This window comes from Aquarana catesbeiana, linkage group LG07 (genome assembly GCF_042186555.1).
Source record: "Aquarana catesbeiana isolate 2022-GZ linkage group LG07, ASM4218655v1, whole genome shotgun sequence".
Taxonomy (NCBI): domain Eukaryota; kingdom Metazoa; phylum Chordata; class Amphibia; order Anura; family Ranidae; genus Aquarana; species Aquarana catesbeiana.
In genome coordinates this window covers 72,622,486-72,642,912 of record NC_133330.1, presented here as the reverse complement: position 1 = coordinate 72,642,912, position 20,427 = coordinate 72,622,486, and the positions used below count along the sequence as shown (strand labels likewise).

The 20,427-nt window shown below is 44.3% G+C and overlaps 1 protein-coding gene across 1 annotated transcript in view; it reads right to left on the bottom strand.

Annotated features, from left to right (window-relative positions):
- Positions 1 to 20,427, bottom strand: part of FAM120A (family with sequence similarity 120 member A) — a 125,257-nt gene that overhangs the window by 5,970 nt on the left and 98,860 nt on the right. The window contains exons 12-16 of the mRNA XM_073592325.1: positions 19,999 to 20,113; positions 19,161 to 19,370; positions 16,255 to 16,438; positions 13,757 to 13,895; positions 4,293 to 4,392 (exon numbers count right to left, since the gene is read on the bottom strand). Coding sequence (XP_073448426.1) covers positions 4,293 to 4,392; positions 13,757 to 13,895; positions 16,255 to 16,438; positions 19,161 to 19,370; positions 19,999 to 20,113 — 748 coding nt within the window. The remainder of the gene's footprint in view (positions 1 to 4,292; positions 4,393 to 13,756; positions 13,896 to 16,254; positions 16,439 to 19,160; positions 19,371 to 19,998; positions 20,114 to 20,427) is intronic.

Genomic DNA, 20,427 nt, shown 5'->3' with positions numbered 1-20,427 from the left:
TATACCAAAAAGCCCTTTTTCTTGGAGAATATGTAAGTGTTACTATTTCCTTTATTCAATAGACCTCTTTACATACGGAGTTACCCTATGCAAGGTCTCTCTATTTTTAAACACATTGCAGACTTTATTTCTTATCAATAACCAGGTGATAGGGGATCACTTCTTTTGCTTTTCCTATTTTAGCGCAACATTTTTTATTTCATTTCTGATGCTATGTCATATCACACGGTATGCTGCTGCTGTTTGTTTTGAATTGTAGTTTGACTTAGCGCAGTTTTCGTTATCATTTACACAAAAGCTTATGGCCCAAAAACACTGATAAAAGCTTAAAACGTGGCTATTCAGCATTGATCAGAGTTAGAGCGTTTTTACAGCTGCAAAACTCCTCTTAAAACCCACTAGTTTTGGATTTTTTTCCAGCCAGAAAACACCCCTGCCAAAAAACACTGATAACAGCCTATGTGTGCATGGATACACAGGAAAACATGCTAGGAAGTTTACTGGCTGTAGAAAAAAAAAACATCTGAAGCCAAAAACAGCCGTTGTAAAAATGTCCAGTGTGCATGAGGCCTTAATATCACTTTCAAGATTGGTGCAAACATCTGGTTAAAGCAGTCAACCAGTCATGTAACCAAGAGAACTATATACCTGAGGACATTCAGTACACAAGGTACAAAACTCTTCTTGGGCTGCCATGGTTGCATAGCGCAATCATATTGGTCAGAAAAATGACAGCTGCAGACTGACATAGTAAGTTTCCTTATCCTGCCAAGAGACAGGGTTCTCAGTGATAAAAATAGGATTTTTTCATCATACTGTAAAATTCTTTTCTTTGAGTACATCATGGGACACAAAGTTAGGCTAATATTCATTACCTGCTGGGTTATACTTCATCTCCAGGTGAATGGACACTGGCAGACCAGAGGTCTTTAGGACAGGAAGTGATCCCCTAGATAACCCCCACCATACAGGAAGTACTTCAGTTTTGTAGCAAGCACTGAATCCTCAAAAAGAGGGGGAGGGACCTCTGTGTTCCATGATGTACTCAAAGAAAAGGATTTTACAGGTAAGTATGACGAAAAAATCCCATTTTCTTTTTCATACATCATGGGACACAGAGTTAAGCTAATATTCATTACCTACTGGGATGTCCCAGAGCAATAGCCTTGAGGGGAGGGAGACACCCTGCCGAACAACAGCCATCAGACTTTATATGGCAGCCCGCAGTACACTGCAGCCGAAAGCCGAATCCTCGGCTGCTCGAACATCCACTTGATAAAATTTTGTGAACGTATACACTGAAGACCAGGTGGCAGCCTTACAAATCTGAGCCACAAATACCCGATGGCGAAAAGCCCAGGAGGTTCCTACACCCCTGGTAGAATGAGCTCTCACCCTAAAGGGAGGAGCTTTACGTTTCAGACCATAGGCCTGAATGACCAATTGACGGACCCAATTGGGAATGGAAGCTTTGAAAGCTGCCTGCCCCTTCTTAGGTCCTTTTGGTAAAACAAAAAATGAGTCTGGTCCTCGGATCACCACAGATCTAGACAAATAAACCTCGACTGCCCGGACATTGTCCAAATAATGCATTAGTCTCTCTTCCGCCAAGAGAAAAAAGGCGGCAAAATAATGTCCCAATTTAAATGAAAGGCTGACACCACTTTTGGCAAAAAGGATGGAACAGGTCGTAACACGACCCTATCGTGGAGAAGGATCAAGTATGGTTCCCTGCACGAAAGGGCCGCCAACTCCGAAACCCTTCTAGCCGAGGTGATGGCCATCAGGAAGGCTAGCTTGCGTGACGGCAAGTCTAATGGAATTTCCTTGATTGGCTCAAATGGTTGTTTCTGTAAGACAGCACCAAGTTCAAGTCCCAAGGACACATAGGCGACCTAATGGGGGGAAGAAAGCGAGTTGCCCTCTGCATAAATGTTCGGATCAGTGAATGGGAGGCTAAAGGCCTTTGGAAGAATACTGATAGGGCTGAAACTTGACCTCTGATTGTACTCAAAGCCAATTTGATTTCCACAGCTGACTGTAGAAAAGAGAATTTTCCCAATCATGTATTTTCCAGGATGCCATTTTTTTTGGCTTCACACCAATATAAGTCTTCCAGACCTTATGATAAATCCTACTAGTGACAGCTTTTCTAGCATTCACTAGGGTAGACACCATTGGTCCCGAGATGCCACGGTCCTTTAACACCCTGGCTTCAATAGTGATGCCATCAAATTTAGAGACTGTAAATTGGGGTGGAATATAGGACCTTGAGACAGTAGATTGGGGCGACATGCAAGCGTCCATGGTCCGTCTATTGTCAGTCTCACAATCTCCGGAAACCAGGGCCTTCTGGGCCAGGCTGGCACCACCAGAATGACTAGAACTCACTTTCTCAAAATCCTGCGCAACAAATGTGGAAGGAGGGGGATCGAAGGGAAAGCATAAACCAGGGAGTACTGGCTTCATGGAACTACCAGAGCATCTGCTCCGATTGCCAAATCTCTTGTTCGGGACACAAACTGCTGTAGCTTGTTGTTGAACTTGGATGCTAGTAGGTCGACCTCTGGCCATCCCCAACATTGGCAATTTTCCTGAACACCCTTGGGTTTAAGGACCATTCCCCCGGGCAGATCTGCTGGCAGCTGAGATAATCTGCCCAGATAAAGGCTACAACGCATGTGCGGCGAAGCCACATGCGACACAGCCACCAAACTGCTGAGCCCAGCAGCGCTCTTGTGAACGCACATGCGCCATGGCGAACCAAGGCGAAATGGCGCACCATCATACAAGTAAAAAAACAGCCAGACACAAGCAAAAAAAGGTACACTTTGCAAACACCCACAGCTAGCCCAAAAACTCCCCCGTATGGTCACCAAACACAGGCGTCCAGCCTCTAGCTAGCTTGACTGATTGTTACAATCACTGGGACACCCCACAATAATAAAAAAATGGGTTTCATTTATCCATCCAGACGCAGGGTAGCTTAAAAACAAAGAGCTCAATCTTCACCCTTTACGGCGGGTTCCTGTCACTTGTGGACCTTCAAGGACTGGGTACCCTTTTCATGTTTAGTATGGTTCCACTCCTTTGGACCTGTACAGCACCCTGCAGAAATGCCTTAGCGCTGTGGTGTTCAGGATTCCACTTCGCAGGGTCCAGCACTCAGAGGCAAAAACCTCACAGGATCTTGAGTCGTCTTTGCGAGGCTCGGTTACCATTTATCTAAGCATATAAAGCCTGTGTCAAATGGATCCGATCGGTCAAGCACTTGATTCATTTAAGAACCGTTTGTAGGACTAGAGAGCTCAAACAACCGTGCCATCCACCTTGCACACTGGTAAAAAATGGAAGTACTTCCTGTATGGGAGGGGTTATATAGGGGATCATTTCCTGTCTAAAGACCTTTGGTCTACCAGTGTCCATTCACCTGGAGATGAAGTATAACCCAGCAGGTAATGAATATAAGCCTAACTCTGTGTCCCATGATGTATGAAAAAGAAATGTGGAAGCAAACGATGGACTAAATTTGAAAAGCTTGCGAGTTTAATCATGTGGGAGACGTGCCATAATAACGAACAATACTAAAGTTTGTGAGTTTACCTGTGATTCCCAAAGACCGATCTGCAGGCAAGTACACTGGTTTGTACAACAAGGCTATTATACGTAGGAGGAAAAGTTATCATTCAGTGGACCTAACCCACATTGCTGAGCAGGCCCTTTACAGAATTTTATGGTTAACTCTGCATTGGGATTTTTCAAGTTTATTATGTGAGCTGTAGTGAATACATGAAGCAAAGGAAGGTAAAACTGACCAATCCCAAACAGGGCTAAAAAGACAGGCTGCTGTACTGGACTAACTGACCTCTTTCAGCTCACAAAAAAAGAAGGTAATGTAGAAGCAAAGTACTACAGCTGCATTTGCATAGTCATATTTCCCAATGAGGCAATTTTGCTAAAAAGTCACAGCTTAGCATTTACATGGATAGTGGGCGGGAGCGTGGCCATATCTACACACTGCACATCCTTCCAGAAATGGATACGTTTTACCTGTGTTATGTATTATATACAGCGTAGTGCACAGTTTCTGAACTGATGCTTGGCAAGATGCAGAATTGGGAAAATTGTGCAAAAATTTCTCTGTTACTAGTCTTTTTTTCTCTTTCGCTTTTAAACAGCTGTGCAAAGTAGACAGTAGCTTTTTCCAACTAGATATCACGCCAAAATACTTTGTCCTGAATGCCTGAAACAAAATTTACACCTTAAATTGTCATAGACAACAAATAGTATACCTGAGATGCCCCTTGGTTTTTGTATGCCCCTCTTCCATAATATCTACCGCCTCTTCCAAATGTTCGTATGACGGGGGTTGATATAACGCCTCTGGGGCGTCTACAGGGAGCAGAAAGAAAAAACTTGTTAGAATTTGGTAATATGTATATATTTGGACCATGCACAGTGATTCAAATATAAAAATACAAATTTATTAAAACATGAATTACAAATGAGAACACAGGGATAAAATAAAAAACATGATGGTAAGAATAGCATGAAATCAGCTACTGGATGGCCTAAATCAACTGTCAGGAAGACAGGAAGAGTCCAACGCATTTCAACATATAAAAAAAGTCTTCTTCAGGGACAATAGGCCAATAAATTCCAACTGCATAGCCTTAATCCCAAGTGTTAGTGATTCACCCAAGAGAGATCATGCCTCAAAAGGATGAGATGAGAGCTGAGGCGCCAGAGTTGCGCCAAGCAAGAATGACAGGAGGAAGATGAAAAGTAGCACAGCATGCCCCTCGTATCGGGACGTAGGATCTCACAAGGGGGCTGGAGCCTTGGAAGATCACTAAGTGTATTCTATGACCCCCATGAGTCTATATCCCAACAGGCAGTGGTGTAGGTTTTGTGCTGCCCTAGGCCTGACTAAACTCATGCACCCCCCTAATTTAATTACAGTCCACTCCTTCCTGCTGAGGACACACCCCTTCCTGTTTAAGACCCACCCTATCATCTGTAAACCACACCCCTTCCTCTTTAGGCTCATTTGGCACTTTTCAGGGGGGAGGGGGGAACGGGTACCTGTTTTTGACAGGCACCCTTCCCCACTCCCGGGAGACTGCGCTGCCCCCCTCCTCCTACCTCCACTGAGCCATTCAGAAAGTGCAACGCGCTTCGAACATGTGCAGTAGGGAACCGTCCGATTTCCCTTACCATGAATGATGGTGGCAAAACCCGAGAGACAATCCGAAAATTGGCTGAGGTGTCGACATCGAGGGATCCATGGACTGGTAAGTGTCCTAATATTAAAAATCAGCAGCTACAGTATTTGGAGCTGCGGAGTTTGAATGTTTTCGGGGGGGGGGGGGTTTGGGGACACACACACTCCTCTTTAACCAGTTGTCGACCGCCGCACGACGATGTACGTCGGCAGAATGGCACGGGCAGGCAAAAGGACTTACAGGTACGTCCTTGCCTGCCCGCGGGTGAGGGGGCCGATCGGACCCCCCCCCGGTGCCTGCGGCGGTCGGCAAATCCTCCCTGGCGATCGGTGTTGAGGGGGAGGCCATCCATTTGTGGCCCCCCCTCGCGATCGCTCCTGGCCAATCAAATCATTTCCCTGCCTCTGTATTGTACACAGAGGCAGAGGAAATGATGTCATCTCTCCTCGGCTCTGCATTTTCTGTTCCGGCGCCGAGGAGAGAAGACTGTAATGTGAGTGCACAACACACACACACACACAGTAGAACATGCCAGGCATACATTACACCCCCGATCCCCCCCCCGAACACCCCCCCCCCCCTGTCACACTGACACCAAGCAGTTTTTTTTTTCCTTCTGATTACTGCATGGTGTCAATTTGTGACAGTGTGTTAGGGCAGTTAGGGTTAGCCCCCTTTAGGTCTAGGGTACCCCCCTAACAAAGTTTTAACCCCTTGATCACCCCCTGTCGCCAGTGTCGCTAAGCGATCATTTTTCTGATCGCTGTATTAGTGTCACTGGTGACGCTAGTTAGGGAGGTAAATATTTAGGTTCGCCGTCATTTATAGCGACAGGGACCCCCATGTACTACCTAATAAATGTTTTAACCCCTTGATTGCCCCTAGTTAACCCTTTCACCAGTGATCACCGTATAACTGTTATGGGTGACGCTGGTTAGATCGGTAATTTTTTATAGTGTTAGGGCACCCGCCGTTTATTACCTAATAAAGGTTTAGCCCCCTGACCGTCCGGAGGTGATATGCGTCACCCCAGGCAGCGTCAGGTTAGCGCTGGTACCGCTAACACCCACGCATGCAGCATACGCCTCCCTTAGTGGTATAGTATCTGATCGGATCAATATCTGATCCGATCAGATCTGTACTAGTGTCCCCAGCAGTTTAGGGTTCCCAAAAACGCATTGTTAGGGGGATCAGCCCAGATACCTGCTAGCACCTGCGTTTTGCCCCTCCGCCCGACCCAGCCCACCCAAGTGCAGTATCGATCGATCACTGTCACTTACAAAACTCTAAATGCATAACTGCAGCGTTCGCAGAGTCAGGCCTGATCCCTGCGATCGCTAACAGTTTTTTTGGTAGCGTTTTGGTGAACTGGCAAGCACCAGCCCCAGGCAGCGTCAGGTTAGCGCCAGTACCACTAACACCCACGCACGCACCGTACACCTCCCTTAGTGGTATAGTATCTGATCGGATCAATATCTGATCCGATCAGATCTATACTAGCTTCCCCAGCAGTTTAGGGTTCCCAAAAACGCAGTGTTAGCGGGATCAGCCCAGATACCTGCTAGCACCTGCGTTTTGCCCCTCCGCCCGGCCCAGCCCACCCAACTGCAGTATCGATCGATCACTGTCACTTACAAAACATTAAACGCATAACTGCAGCGTTCGCAGAGTCAGGCCTGATCGCTAACAGTTTTTTTGGTAGCGTTTTGGTGAACTGGCAAGCACCAGCCCCAGGCAGCGTCAGGTTCGCGCCAGTACCGCTAACACCCACGCACGCACCGTACACCTCCCTTATTGGTGTAGTATCTGAACGGATCAATATCTGATCCGATCAGATCTAGACTAGCGTCCCCAGCAGTTTAGGGTTCCCAAAAACGCAGTGTTAGCGGGATCACCCCAGATACCTGCTAGCACCTGCGTTTTGCCCCTCCGCCCGGCCCAGCCCACCCCACCCAAGTGCAGTATCGATCGATCACTGTCACTTACAAAACACTAAACACATAACTGCAGCGTTCGCAGAGTCAGGCCTGATCCCTGCGATCGCTAACAGTTTTTTTGGTAGCATTTTGGTGAACTGGCAAGCACCAGTGGCCTAGTACACCCCGGTCGTAGTCAAACCAGCACTGCAGTAACACTTGGTGACGTGGCAAGTCCCATAAGTGCAGTTCAAGCTGGTGAGGTGGCAAGCACAAGTAGTTTCCCGCTGCCACCAACCGTCGTGCCCATAATGCCCTTCCTGCAGCATTCGCCAATCCTAATTGGGAACCCATCACTTCTGCAGCGCCCGTACTTCCCCCATTCACATCCCCAACCAATGCAGTCGGCTGCATGAGAGGCATTTTCTTTATGTCCTCCCGAGTACCCCTACCCAACGAACCCCCCCAAAAAGATGTTGTGTCTGCAGCAAGCGTGGATATAGGCGTGACACCTGCTATTATTGTCCCTCCTGTCCTGACAATCCTGGTCTTTGCATTGGTGAATGTTTTGAACGCTACCATGCACTAGTAGAGTATTAGCGTAGGGTACAGCATTGCACAGATTAGGCACACTTTCACAGTGTCTCCCAAGATGCCATCGCATTTTGAAAGACCCGAACCTGGAACTGGTTACAGTTATAAAAGTTAGTTACAAAAAAAAGTGTAAAAAAAATAAATAAATAAAATTAAAAAAATAGTTGTCGTTTTATTGTTCTCTCTCTCTCTCTATTGTTCTGCTCTTTTTTACTGTATTCTATTCTGCAATGTTTTATTGTTATTATGTTTTATCATGTTTGCTTTTCAGGTATGCAATTTTTTATACTTTACCGTTTACTGTGTTTTATTGTTAACCATTTTTATGTCTTCAGGTACGCCATTCACGACTTTGAGTGGTTATACCAGAATGATGCCTGCAGGTTTAGGTATCATCTTGGTATCATTCTTTTCAGCCAGCGGTCGGCTTTCATGTAAAAGCAATCCTGGCGGCTAATTAGCCTCTAGACTGCTTTTACAAGCAGTGGGAGGGAATGCCCCCCCACCGTCTTCCATGTTTTTCTCTGGCTCTCCTGTCTCAACAGGGAACCTGAGAATGCAGCCGGTGATTCAGCCAGCTGACCATAGAGGTGATCAGAGACCAGAGTGGCTCCAAACATCTCTATGGCCTAAGAAACCGGAAGCTACGAGCATTTCATGACTTAGATTTCGCCAGATGTAAACAGCGCCATTGGGAAATTGGGAAAGCATTTTATCACACCGATCTTGGTGTGGTCAGATGCTTTGAGGGCAGAGGAGAGATCTAGGGTCTAATAGACCCCAATTTTTTCAAAAAAAAAAAAAAGAGTACCTGTCACTACCTATTGCTATCATAGGGGATATTTACATTCCCTGAGATGACAATAAAAATGATTAAAAAAAAAATTAAAAAAAAATGAAAGGAACAGTTTAAAAATAAGATAAAAAAGCAAAAAAATAATAAAGAAAAAAAAAAAAAAAGAAAGAAAAGAAAGCACCCCTGTCCCCCCCTGCTCTTGCGCTAAGGCGAACGCAATCGTTGGTTTGGCGTCAAATGTAAACAGCAATTGCACCATGCATGTGAGGTATCACCACGAAGGTCAGATCGAGGGCAGTAAATTTTAGCAGTAGACCGCCTCTGTAAATCTAAAGTGGTAACCTGTAAAGGCTTTTAAAAATGTATTTATTTTGTTGCCACTGCACGTTTGTGCGCAATTTTAAAGCATGTCATGTTTGGTATCCATGTACTCGGCCTAAGATCATCTTTTTTATTTCATCAAACATTTGGGCAATATAGTGTGTTTTAGTGCATTAAAATTTTAAAAAGTGTGTTTTTTCCCCCAAAAAATGCGTTTGAAAAATCGCTGCGCAAATACTGTGTGAAAAAAAAATTAAACACCCACCATTTTAATCTGTAGGGCATTTGCTTTAAAAAAATATATAATGTTTGGGGGTTCAAAGTAATTTTCTTGCAAAAAAAAATAATTTTTTCATGTAAACAAAAAGTGTCAGAAAGGGCTTTGTCTTCAAGTGGTTAGAAGAGTGGGTGATGTGTGACATAAGCTTCTAAATGTTGTGCATAAAATGCCAGGACAGTTCAAAACCCCCCCAAATGACCCAATTTTGGAAAGTAGACACCCTAAGCTATTTGCTGAGAGGCATGTCGAGTCCATGGAATATTTTATATTGTGACACAAGTTGCAAAGAGACAAATTTTTTTTTTTTTTTGCACAAAGTTGTCACTAAATGATATATTGCTCAAACATGCCATGGGAATATGTGAAATTACACCCCAAAATACATTCTGTTGCTTCTCCTGAGTACGGGGATACCACATGTGTGAGACTTTTTGAGAGCCCAGCCGCGTACGGGACCCCGAAACCAAGCACCGCCTTCAGGCTTTCTAAGGGCGTAAATTTTTGATTTCACTCTTCACTGCCTATCACAGTTTCGGAGGCAATGGAATGCCCAGGTGGCACAAACACCCCACCAAATAACCCTATTTTGGAAAGTAGACACCCCAAGCTATTTGCTGAGAGGTATGGTGAGTATTTTGCAAACCTCACTTTTTGTCACAAAGTTTTGAAAATTGAAAAAAGAAAAAAAAAAAAAAAAGTTTTTTCTTGTCTTTCTTCATTTTCAAAAACAAATGAGAGCTGCAAAATACTCACCATGCCTCTCAAATAGCTTGGGGTGTCTACTTTTCAAAATGGGGTCATTTGGGGGGGAGTTGTGCCACCTGGGCATTCCATGGCCTCAAACTGTGATAGGCAGTGAAGAGTGAAATCAAAAATTTACACCCTTAGAAATCCTGAGGGCAGAGATTGGTTTTCGGGGCCCCGTACGCAGCTAGGCTCCCAAAAAGTCCCACACATGTGGTATTCCCATACTCAGGAGAAGCAGCTAAATGTATTTTGGGGTGCAATTCCACATATGCCCATGGCCTGTGTGAGCAATATATCATTTAGTGACAACTTTTTGTAATTTTTTTTTTTTGTCATTATTCAATCACTTGGGACAAAAAAATTAATATTCAATGAGCTCAACATGCCTCTCAGCAATTTCCTTGGGGTGTCTACTTTCCAAAATGGGGTCATTTGGGGGGTTTTGTACTGCCCTGCCATTTTAGCACCTCAAGAAATGACATAGGCAATCATAAACTAAAAGCTCTGTAAATTCCAGAAAATGTACCCTAGCTTGTAGACGCTATAACTTTTGCGTAAACCAATAAATATACACTTATTGACATTTTTTTTACCAAAGACATGTGGCCAAATACATTTTGGCCTAAATGTATGACTAAAATTGAGTTTATTGGATTTTTTTTATAACAAAAAGTAGAAAATATCATTTTTTTTTTTCAAAATTTTCGGTCTTTTTCCGTTTATAGCGCAAAAAATAAAAATGGCAGAGGTGATCAAATACCATTAAAAGAAAGCTCTATTTGTGGGAAGAAAAGGACGCAAATTTCGTTTGGGTACAGCATTGCATGACCGCGCAATTAGCAGTTAAAGCGACGCAGTGCCAAATTGTAAAAAGTGCTCTGGTCAGGAAGGGGGTAAATCCTTCCGGGGCTGAAGTGGTTAATGAGTTTGCATTGATGGAGCACTTTATTGCAGTATCATGATCTGCATATTAATGCACTTTCACTAAATGTGGACAGTTTAATGGGTTTGCATTGACTTTAGCATGCATGGAACACTTTGCACATGCCAGTGGCAGCTGGTGCTCAAAATTTTCTTTGAGGGGGCGCAAACAAACTAAAAAATTCTGAAAAAAAACATCAAACACAGCCACTGTGCCATCAAATGCAGCCACTGTGCCCCATCAAACGCAGCCACTGTGCCCCATCAAACGCAGCCACTGTGCCCCATCAAACGCAGCCACTGTGCCCCATCAAACGCAGCCACTGTGCCCCATCAAACGCAGCCACTGTGCCCCATCAAACGCAGCCACTGTGCCCCATCAAACGCAGCCACTGTGCCCATCAATTGTAGCCATTGTGCCATCAAATGTCACCATTGCATCCATCAAATGCTGCTACTGTGCCCAAACGCTGCCACTGTGCCCAAACACTGCCACTGATATAATTTATTCAATACATTTTACCTGCTACTGTCCTGGGGGTTTCCCTCGTGCTCCTCTCTCTCTCCTCCTCCTGATGTCACAGCCAGACCCCGCCCCAAGAAGGAAAGCAGTGCGGAGGAGGGTAGGCGGAGCATAAGGCTCCACACCTCTGCCAGTCATCAGCCGATTATGGGGGCATGAGTCACACGCCCCCCCCACACTCGGCCATGCACGCCCATACACAGCGGCACTGCTACAGCAAGCCGGCTGCCGTGGGCTGCATGTGTGCGGGGGGCAGCCGCAGGAGCCGGGAATACGGGTGAGGGGGCTTTCTCTCATGCGCCGCCCCCCTGCAAAGTGCCGCCCTAGGCCTAGGCCTTATCGGCCTAGGCCAAAAGACAGCCCTGCCAACAGGTATGGGACTAGAAAGGGTACTTGTCCACAGGACCTGACCAATTCAGGGTGGCAGGTAAAGACTATCCATATGTATTGGGATACCCGAATGCCTAAAAAAGTGCCAGTGTAATCATATAAGAGACAAATCTGTAGTATGTAGCTGGAAATAGCCAGTCTGGATCTTTTTTGAAAAGCAAGGCAGTGTGGCTGCTAGTGTCTCCCTGCTTCACATCATCTACTTTATACATGGCCTTAATGCCCTCTGTCCATGAAGGTTTGGATGGTTTGCTGGCAGCATAGTGGGAAGAGGGTCCAGCGCTAGATAGCGAGGATATTTGGGAATATCCCATGTTACAATTAGTCTCAGCTAGATATTGCTTAATTCATTTTAGGGTCCTCCTGTCAGGGCTTCCTTCTCTGAGCTGGCCGCTCAGCTGTCTGCTAATTGTCAGCTCCTATCTCTCCACAGTGACTCACTTGTTGACGATATCCTGCTCGTCAGTAATGCCTACTTAAGCTGTCCAGCCCAGATGATCTCTGCCTTCGTCTTGGTCAACATCACAGAGACTTTCTCCTGTGCTCCTGTTAAAAACTTGCTTGGCTGACATTCCTTCTGGCTCCAGATCCTGCTTGCTGTTCCACTACGCGGAGCACTGGCTTCCTGACTTTCTGGCTCGTCTGACTATCCGTTCCGGTTACCGAACTTTGGCTATGTTTTAACGTTTGCTCTATTTACTTTTATTATTAAACAAGTGTGATTTAACTGTACTTCTGTCTCGGTCTGATTCATGGTTTGACACCTCCATAGGATATACTTCACACCTCAGGAGATTGCACAAGATTTATCCTCATACACCCTTGAGATGATGATGGGCAATGCCTGGCTGATCCGGCTGCCTTCACCCATATATTCTGGACTTGCCCAGCTATAATTAGTATTTAAGGGGAACCTGGCACAATTCATTTTTCAATTAACCACTATCCCAATACCACTAACTGTAGACATTTATTTCAAGGTTAGTGAAATGCCCCTACGAGGGTGCTTAGGGCTCTATTAGGTAGTCTTTTATTTTATGCCAGGGAGGATATTATTCTTAAATAGGAAATCTCCCATAGCCCCTACTTTGAATTACTGGAAACAACTGGTTAACTTGGTCTGGGACATATGGCTCAATTCTCCCTCTACTACTGCCTCTCCAGAACCAAACCCTTCATAATGAGTTGGTTATGCCATCACGTAGATGTCAATGGGGTTCCCTTTTGGTATTTAGATTTTTCTGTACACAAACTGCTATGATGTAATGCGTTGCAGTGGTGTGGGGAACATTTGTCAGAAGTTACTTCTGCTGCTGATCTGTTACGCCTCTTTTTTTCTCAGATTGCTGTGACAACTGAAGTGCCTTTAGAGTTAAGTGTGTGGATGTGTTTTGTATCTGCAAGCCAATGGACTCGGTTTTGTAATTCCTTATATTTTTTTCAATCAATAAAAAAGTTGCAAAAACAAAAAAAACCCACACACTTTAAAGTCTCATGTTCATTGAATGCACCAGCCTAGCAAAATACTGTGAACAGGCCCAGCTGGTGTTAAAATATTACAGGGAGTGCATAGAGCCACATGTCAACAGTCAAATGAAGGTGTGTGAAGCATATTAACCCAGAGATTTCAGTTTACCAGAGTAAGACCAGTGAAAGGGAAGGTTTGGTGTAAGGCTGGAGTGGGTGTTGAAGGCTCTGTTCTTTGTCATAGGCTACAGCAGTGTTTGTCAACCTTTGTTTAGTCAAGGCACCCTTTAAAATTATGCAACCGATGATGTTATTGGTTGTTTGGACACCGATGGCTAGGAGGCTGTACCTGTGCACAATGAAAACCTGTAGCTTTGTGTAAATAAAAGGCAGGCTTGAGCCAACTGCTGGCTTGTATACAATATTTGGGCATTTTTTAGGCATTCTGAAGAAACCTTAAGGCAGCCTGGTTGAAAAAGGCTGCTCTACAGTACTGTTACCATGACTGAGTACTATTGCAGACTGACCGATATACACTTGTACTGGGAGGGTGCAGAGAAGGCTTGCTATACATACCCTCTAGTTGGTCCACCAACAGAAACCACCTGAAGTGGGAAATGTCCTCTGCCACGTCCACGTCTAGTTCCAGCCCACTGGCCAACCACCGTTCCAGCTATTTCAAGCTTCCCTCCCTGAGAAGGCATGGGCTGGACACCTTAGGAAAATCAAAGATAACAATTTCAGAAACAGATTAGTATGGCTCTTATTTAAACCATTCAAGTCTTGCTCCAGGTACTCACAGTGGTGAACGCAACAGCAATGAAAAAATGTTATTAAAAAAGCTGACCAGGAAATCTAAGCAAACATATAAGGCACTTGTGCATGTGACAAGGTTTTTTTTGCATCAGAATTGGTTCTGCAGGTACATGTGCTGATGCAGGGCAATGTTTTTTTTTTTTTTTTTTTACAGACAATTATTAATAGAAAAGCTCTGGGCTTTCAATCTGTCCAAAAATACACAGCTGTAGATTTCACAATGGCTTCCAGAAGTGCAGAGGAAGGCACTTGTTGCAAGTGAAAGTTTTCCTCTGCATCAGCTGTGGGTACTCGCAAAACACCCCAGGTGAAAAGCTTGAGGCTTTGCTTTTCTGCATTACCAATACATGGCGATGATCTATCCAATACCAACAAGTTGCTGTAAGTATACTAGTGCTCATACCTGCTGCAGCCTCAGCAAGCCTGTAGTTATGGCAGAATGCCTGGCTGATCTGATTGGCAAGGCTCAAGCACTTCCTCACAGTGCTGAAGCTTACTGTCCATAGTGCTTGCTACTGACCAGTGCGGTAGGCCATTATAGTAACTGGACAAAAGGAATGTGGGGGGCAGGGCTTAATAGCAAGTTCTGACACTACCTGGAAGTGTTAAAGCTTTGCCAGTCATATTGGCCTGGCATTTGGCTCTTTACCCCTTTCGCTGCCAGGACTGTACGTCATGTGTGTAAATCTGACAAGCAGACTCCTGCCTGTCCAGTGGAAGCATGAGCATGGCTGCCCAATTGCTTCCACACACCCCTGGTAATGACACCCCCCTTCCCCCACACACACCCTCACCATGTTTTACAGGCTCCGCTTGCCCATCTGTGGGCCCGGGACCGAAAAAGCAGGCGCCACTGTGTAGAAGGGAGGGAGCAGAGCGGACTCACGTCAGCTCTACTCCCCTCCTTGTTGATGACCCGGAAAACAACATGTTTGACCGTCTCTCGGTGCCCCTGGACAGAATGTAATGCAATCTGATCTGCATTGCATTATATTACATTCAGTGGGGCACAGGGGATGTCTCACTGATGAGAATCTGTCACTAAAAAATCATCACATGGGGACTTTGTCCCCTATGTGATAAAAAAAAAAAAAAAAAAGTTTATATATTTTTTAATTGTAAAAAAATGTTTCAGGCCCACCCACACATATATGCATGTACAAACACACATGTCGGGGGCGCCCATGCATGAAAACGCTGATTACGACACATGTTACATAGCGCACGCTGGAGTGAGAGCAATATTTCTAGCAGCAGACCTACTTCATAACACTAAACTGATGACTCATAGGGGGCTTTAAAAGCATCACCTATATAAAATACAGGGTACTGAAGTTTGTCGCCATTTCAAAGGCATGGGTAAATTTAAAGGTTAGACATATCGGGAATCTTTTTACTCGGCGCAACTTCATCTTTTATATTTTACCAAAAAAACTGGGTAATTTATTGAGTTTGTGTGCCCTAATATTAACTTTAGTGTATTTTTTACTTTCCTAGACCTTTGCAGTAAAATTATGTGACATAAAAAATTGGAATTATCACCATTTCATTCTCTAGAATGTCTGCTTATAGAAAATATATATGTTTTGGGGGGGGTTATGTAATCTTTAGGCCTAAAATGATTTTCTTAAGCACGTGTGCAAAAAAAAAAAAAAAAAAAAAAAAAAAACCGGCTCTGACAGGAAAAGTGTCACATGCTATACCCTTTAGAGCCCTTTCACGCTGAAAGCGCCCAGGTGTTGGCGGTAAAGCGGAGCTATCGGGGAGGTTTTAACCCCCGCTATCGGCTGAAAAAGGGTTTAATGCGTCTGCAAAACGACGCTGCAACGGTGCTTTGCCGGCGCTGCCCATTGATCTCGATGGGCAGCAGCAGTGGAGGAGCAGTGTATTCACCACTCCTCCACTGCTGCAAAGAAGCTGCTGGCAGGACTTTTTGTGATGCCCTGCCAGCGCAGCGCCCCAGTGTGAAAGCACTTGGGCTATCACACTGGCATTGCAGCTGAGGCTTTTTTTCAGGTGCTTTACAGGCGCTATTTTTAGGGCTAAAGTGCCTGAAAAACGCCTCCAGTGTGAAAGGGGTCCTAGAGATTGACATGATCAAGACAAGAAGCAGAAGGTGGACAAAGATTTACGCAAAAGCTTTTCTCAGCAGTCACATTATATTACATTTTAGAAACATGATGAAAAGAATGTCACATGAAATTTAATGGAACAATGTCCCATCAATATAAATTAAGCTGAAAGCTGGTAACACTTACCAGAGAATCCTCTTCCTCTACCTGGAGGTGGAGGCATTGGTCCAAAGGGTCGTGGGTACACAGCAGCAGGGTAAAAAGGCATGACGGGTGGAGGCGGGAATGGCAGTGGGTGGCTCTGTCTTGTAAAGTGTAGCCCTTCAAGGATACTTTGTCTCATCTTGTCTACTTTGGCAGCTTGTTCTGCCTGCAACAAATAAAGAGAACAATGGATTAGAAAGGACCAGCAGGAAGTCCAAGCGCAATATTCCCCACGCACACGTTCAAGAAACTGGCTGTTCAGTAGGTGCAGGGTGCTGCAATTACCATAGGAAAACCGTGGACGATCAAAGTGAAGAAAGGTCATCAGCATGCCAAGGATTCCTCGACAGGGTCCAAACCTTTATATTCGTGGTCACATGATAAACATACAGCAACATTTCGGAGCCACGCAGGGCCCTTTCGTCAGTGATGTATGTTTATCATGTGACCACGAAAATAAAGCTTTGGACCTTTTCGAGGAATCCTTGTTATGCCAATGACATTTCTTCACTGGGACCAGAAGAAAGTCACAACATTACACAAAGGTTTAAGACTACTTTCACACTGGGGCCACGCCGCGTTAGCAGTAAAGCACCGCTCATTTTAGCGGCGCTTTACATCCGCTAGCGGGGCGCTTTTAGCCCCCGCTAGCGGCTGAAGGGTAAAAACCCCATGTGTTGCGGCTCTTCAGAAGCGCTTCCTATGCATTCCAATGGGCGGGGTGGTTTAGGAGCCCAAAGATGCTGCTTGCAGGACTTTTGTAAGGTCCCGCAAGCGCACTGCCCCAGTGTGAAAACACTCAGGCTTTCACACTGGGGTGGCATGGGAGGTGGTTTTCAGGTGCTTTACAAGCGCTATTCTTAGCGTTAAACGCCTGAAAAATGCCTTCAGTGTGAAAGTAGCCTTAAAGACGTTCGCACCATGAGTAATCATACTAGCATATTGCAATGCCAGAAACGAATCCTGAAATTAAACCTGTCAACATATTTTGCGGTATAAGGCTCCATGCAGAGTTAAATGTATAATAAATCTGCGCCATGTTGGCCTATCTGTCCATTACCACCTGGTAAGGGGCACAAAAGAGACTTACAGCTGACAGGAAATATTTCGAATTGACGTTCCAGCACGACTGTCTGTCAATCCCAACACCAGTCTGACCAGTTGAATCACATGCATGGGATCTTCTTCTGAGTCATGCACTGGATCTTGTTGTGGGTCAGTGACTTAGAAAAGTAATGAAGACAAATAGAGCTAGACAAAAAGCACTGCAGGATGTCAGCAATGCTGATCTCAATAGGGGAAGAAGATACCATGCCCACATCCCACTAATATACATCACAGAATGTGTGTTGAAGCAAAGAGACTGCAAAAGGGCATACATGTAGTGAGCAAAACCTACAAAATACATAGCACATAAAATTCCAAATTAATGATACAAAAGTTAAAAAAAAGACATAATAGTAACCACACCAATGTGTTGTACCCAGGTAAATTTCACAGAGAATACTCCTATTTTTACAAAACTGGTCCACATAAGGGCAACACGTTTCAAAAACCCTTTTTCCAGCCTCCACAAAAAAATGTAAAAACCACTGCTGTAATTCTCACCTATGACCGTAGCTCCACAGTTATATGATCATGTATCTGCAGATGCCAGTTTATACAACTACTTTTTGCATACGCATATTCTATTGATGTGGGGGGATAGTTGCAATTGCTGGCGCCACGTGCGTACACCTATGATCCACTACATGCTCCCTGCTGTTCTATCATGTTGCGGACTCACTGGAACTCACTTTACAAGACTATTTTAACACTTTTTATATATTGACCCTGTTCTGGACATCATATATGCGCTTACATGCGCTTCTGAAGAAGAAAGTGCATTCGAAACGAGTCGAGCTTCTTATGTGGACCAGTTTTGTAAAAATAGGAATATTCAGATGTCAACTTTACCTTGGTACAACACATGGATATGATTACTACTATATCGTTTTTAACTTTTGTATCATAAATTTGGAATTTCATGTGATATATTTCTGTTTACTACTTTTATGCCCTTTTAGTCCCTTTTCCTACAACACACATTCTGTTATGTGGTCAGCCATGGCAAACCAGGTATTCTTTTCTGTACGAATTTCATTTAAATAATATGGCCATTATAAATCTATTAGAGCACTTTTTAAAAAACTGCAGTTCCTGTAGAAAGCAGATAGACCATCTACCCAGATGTTATTCTCTGTACTTGAGTTCTCTATGCCAATACCTGGATGGGTTGCAAGGAGGGGATGCAAGTTTTAACCAGGTCCCACCTGGCCTATCAGATTGATGGCCAGGTGGACATCATATGACGTCCTCTCGGTCACGCCACTCGTGCGCCCCCAAAAGGTGTGCATCGGTCGGTGGTGAGCTGTGTCTCCCGGATAAAGCGCATCGTTGATCAGGGTAAACGACATTGGCCATTTACCATGTGGTCCGTGGTGTCCAATCACAGGTGATTCCATATAAACAAATGCCGGTTATCGGCATTTCCTTTTCTCTGTGCTGTCACTGTGCCAGGAAAGGAAAGCTGATAACCAGCTTTCCTGTGGCAGCAGATATTTACACTGAACATCAGTGCCAATCAGTGCTGCCTCAGCAGCAAACATCAGTGAAGAAAAATAACTGATTTGCAAAATTTTCTAACCAAAACAAATATTTTTTTTTCTTCAAAAAGAAAGCTCCATTTGTGTGAAAAAAAATGTAATTTGGGTACAGTGCTGCATGACTGCGCAAATGTCATTCAAAGTGTGACAACACTGAAAACTGGCCCGGGCAGGAAGGGGGTTAAAAAATTGTGGCATGTAAAAGGAACATTACATGACTTACCTGGTGCTCTGGTCACATACCTGACCATCGCAGAGGTCAATTAGTGAGGCCTTTTCCCTGGTAGCTTTAATATACTTGGACTGAAGCAATTTTCCATCAAAATACATCCAAGGGCAGCAGTGTTCCCAAGGGATAGGCTGTCCACAAGCATCATTGGCCAGTAGCGCCATGTCCACTCCGCTCATGAACAAGGCAGACAGCTGAATACCTCTTGGGTCCAAATTTTCAATCTAAAAACCACAAGTTTCATGTTAGAATGCTCACTCAAAATCAATGCAATTATAATGAGAACTATTTTTCCATTAATACATTTTTTTTGTGTTTTTAAAAGTATATGTAAACCTGATTACTAAGCCTATATATAAGCTTTAACATGTTAATCCAATTTAAAAATATTGAAATTAACTTCTGCAACATTCAATAAAATCATAGCTGGTGATCCTGCCATGATCCTTGCTCAGGCAGGTGTTCGCAGGACAGCTTGGTCAACATTTTTCAGTTTTGCTCCTGTGCCGACACCCTGTTACAGGGCTTCCACTGAAAAATACAATTGGCCATTTCAACCCACATTAGGTACACATGGTTCATTGTTGTCACCATAAGGAAAACCACCCTGCAGCCATTTCTGGTGTGCATTTATGTAGACAGGAATTGGCTGCAGATCAGCAGTACAGAGATAAAAAAAAAAAAAAAAGAAGGTTAACAGTACACAGTGTTGATAGGGGAATCCAGCAATTTTCCTTCCTTCAACCCGTGGTTGAAGAAAATAAATTTGCTTAATGTAAAGCCAGCCACCTAAAGCATTTATTGTGACACATTTATATCGGGATCTATACAATAACATGTAATAATCCGTACCTTGAGTTCCTGGAGTTGTTCAGGCTCATAGAGTTTGGGTGACAGTGCCTGGGAGAGGAAGGCATCAAGCTCCTGGCGCCGAAGTATTCTGATGCCCGGCCATTGCACCATATAGCTGCAAAACAAATGTGTGTGAGCCACATGCCAAAAAGACACAACATGCATGATATTAAAGTGACTCTCTTGCTTATTCCTGAAATAAGACCGTACATACTTACCGGTGTGTGATGAACATGAACGCCTTTGCCTTTTAGTGCTGCAGCCTCTGGCAAAGTCTTCATCAATCAACTCACTTCAGGGAGGGTTGAATGCCTGTGTCCTACACAGTGCAAGCTTCCTTCCTCCAACCTCTAGGTCATTATAAGACTGGGCAGTGATGTAGGCGTTGGCAGGAAGTTCCAAGGCACATTGTGGATAAATTTAGGCATT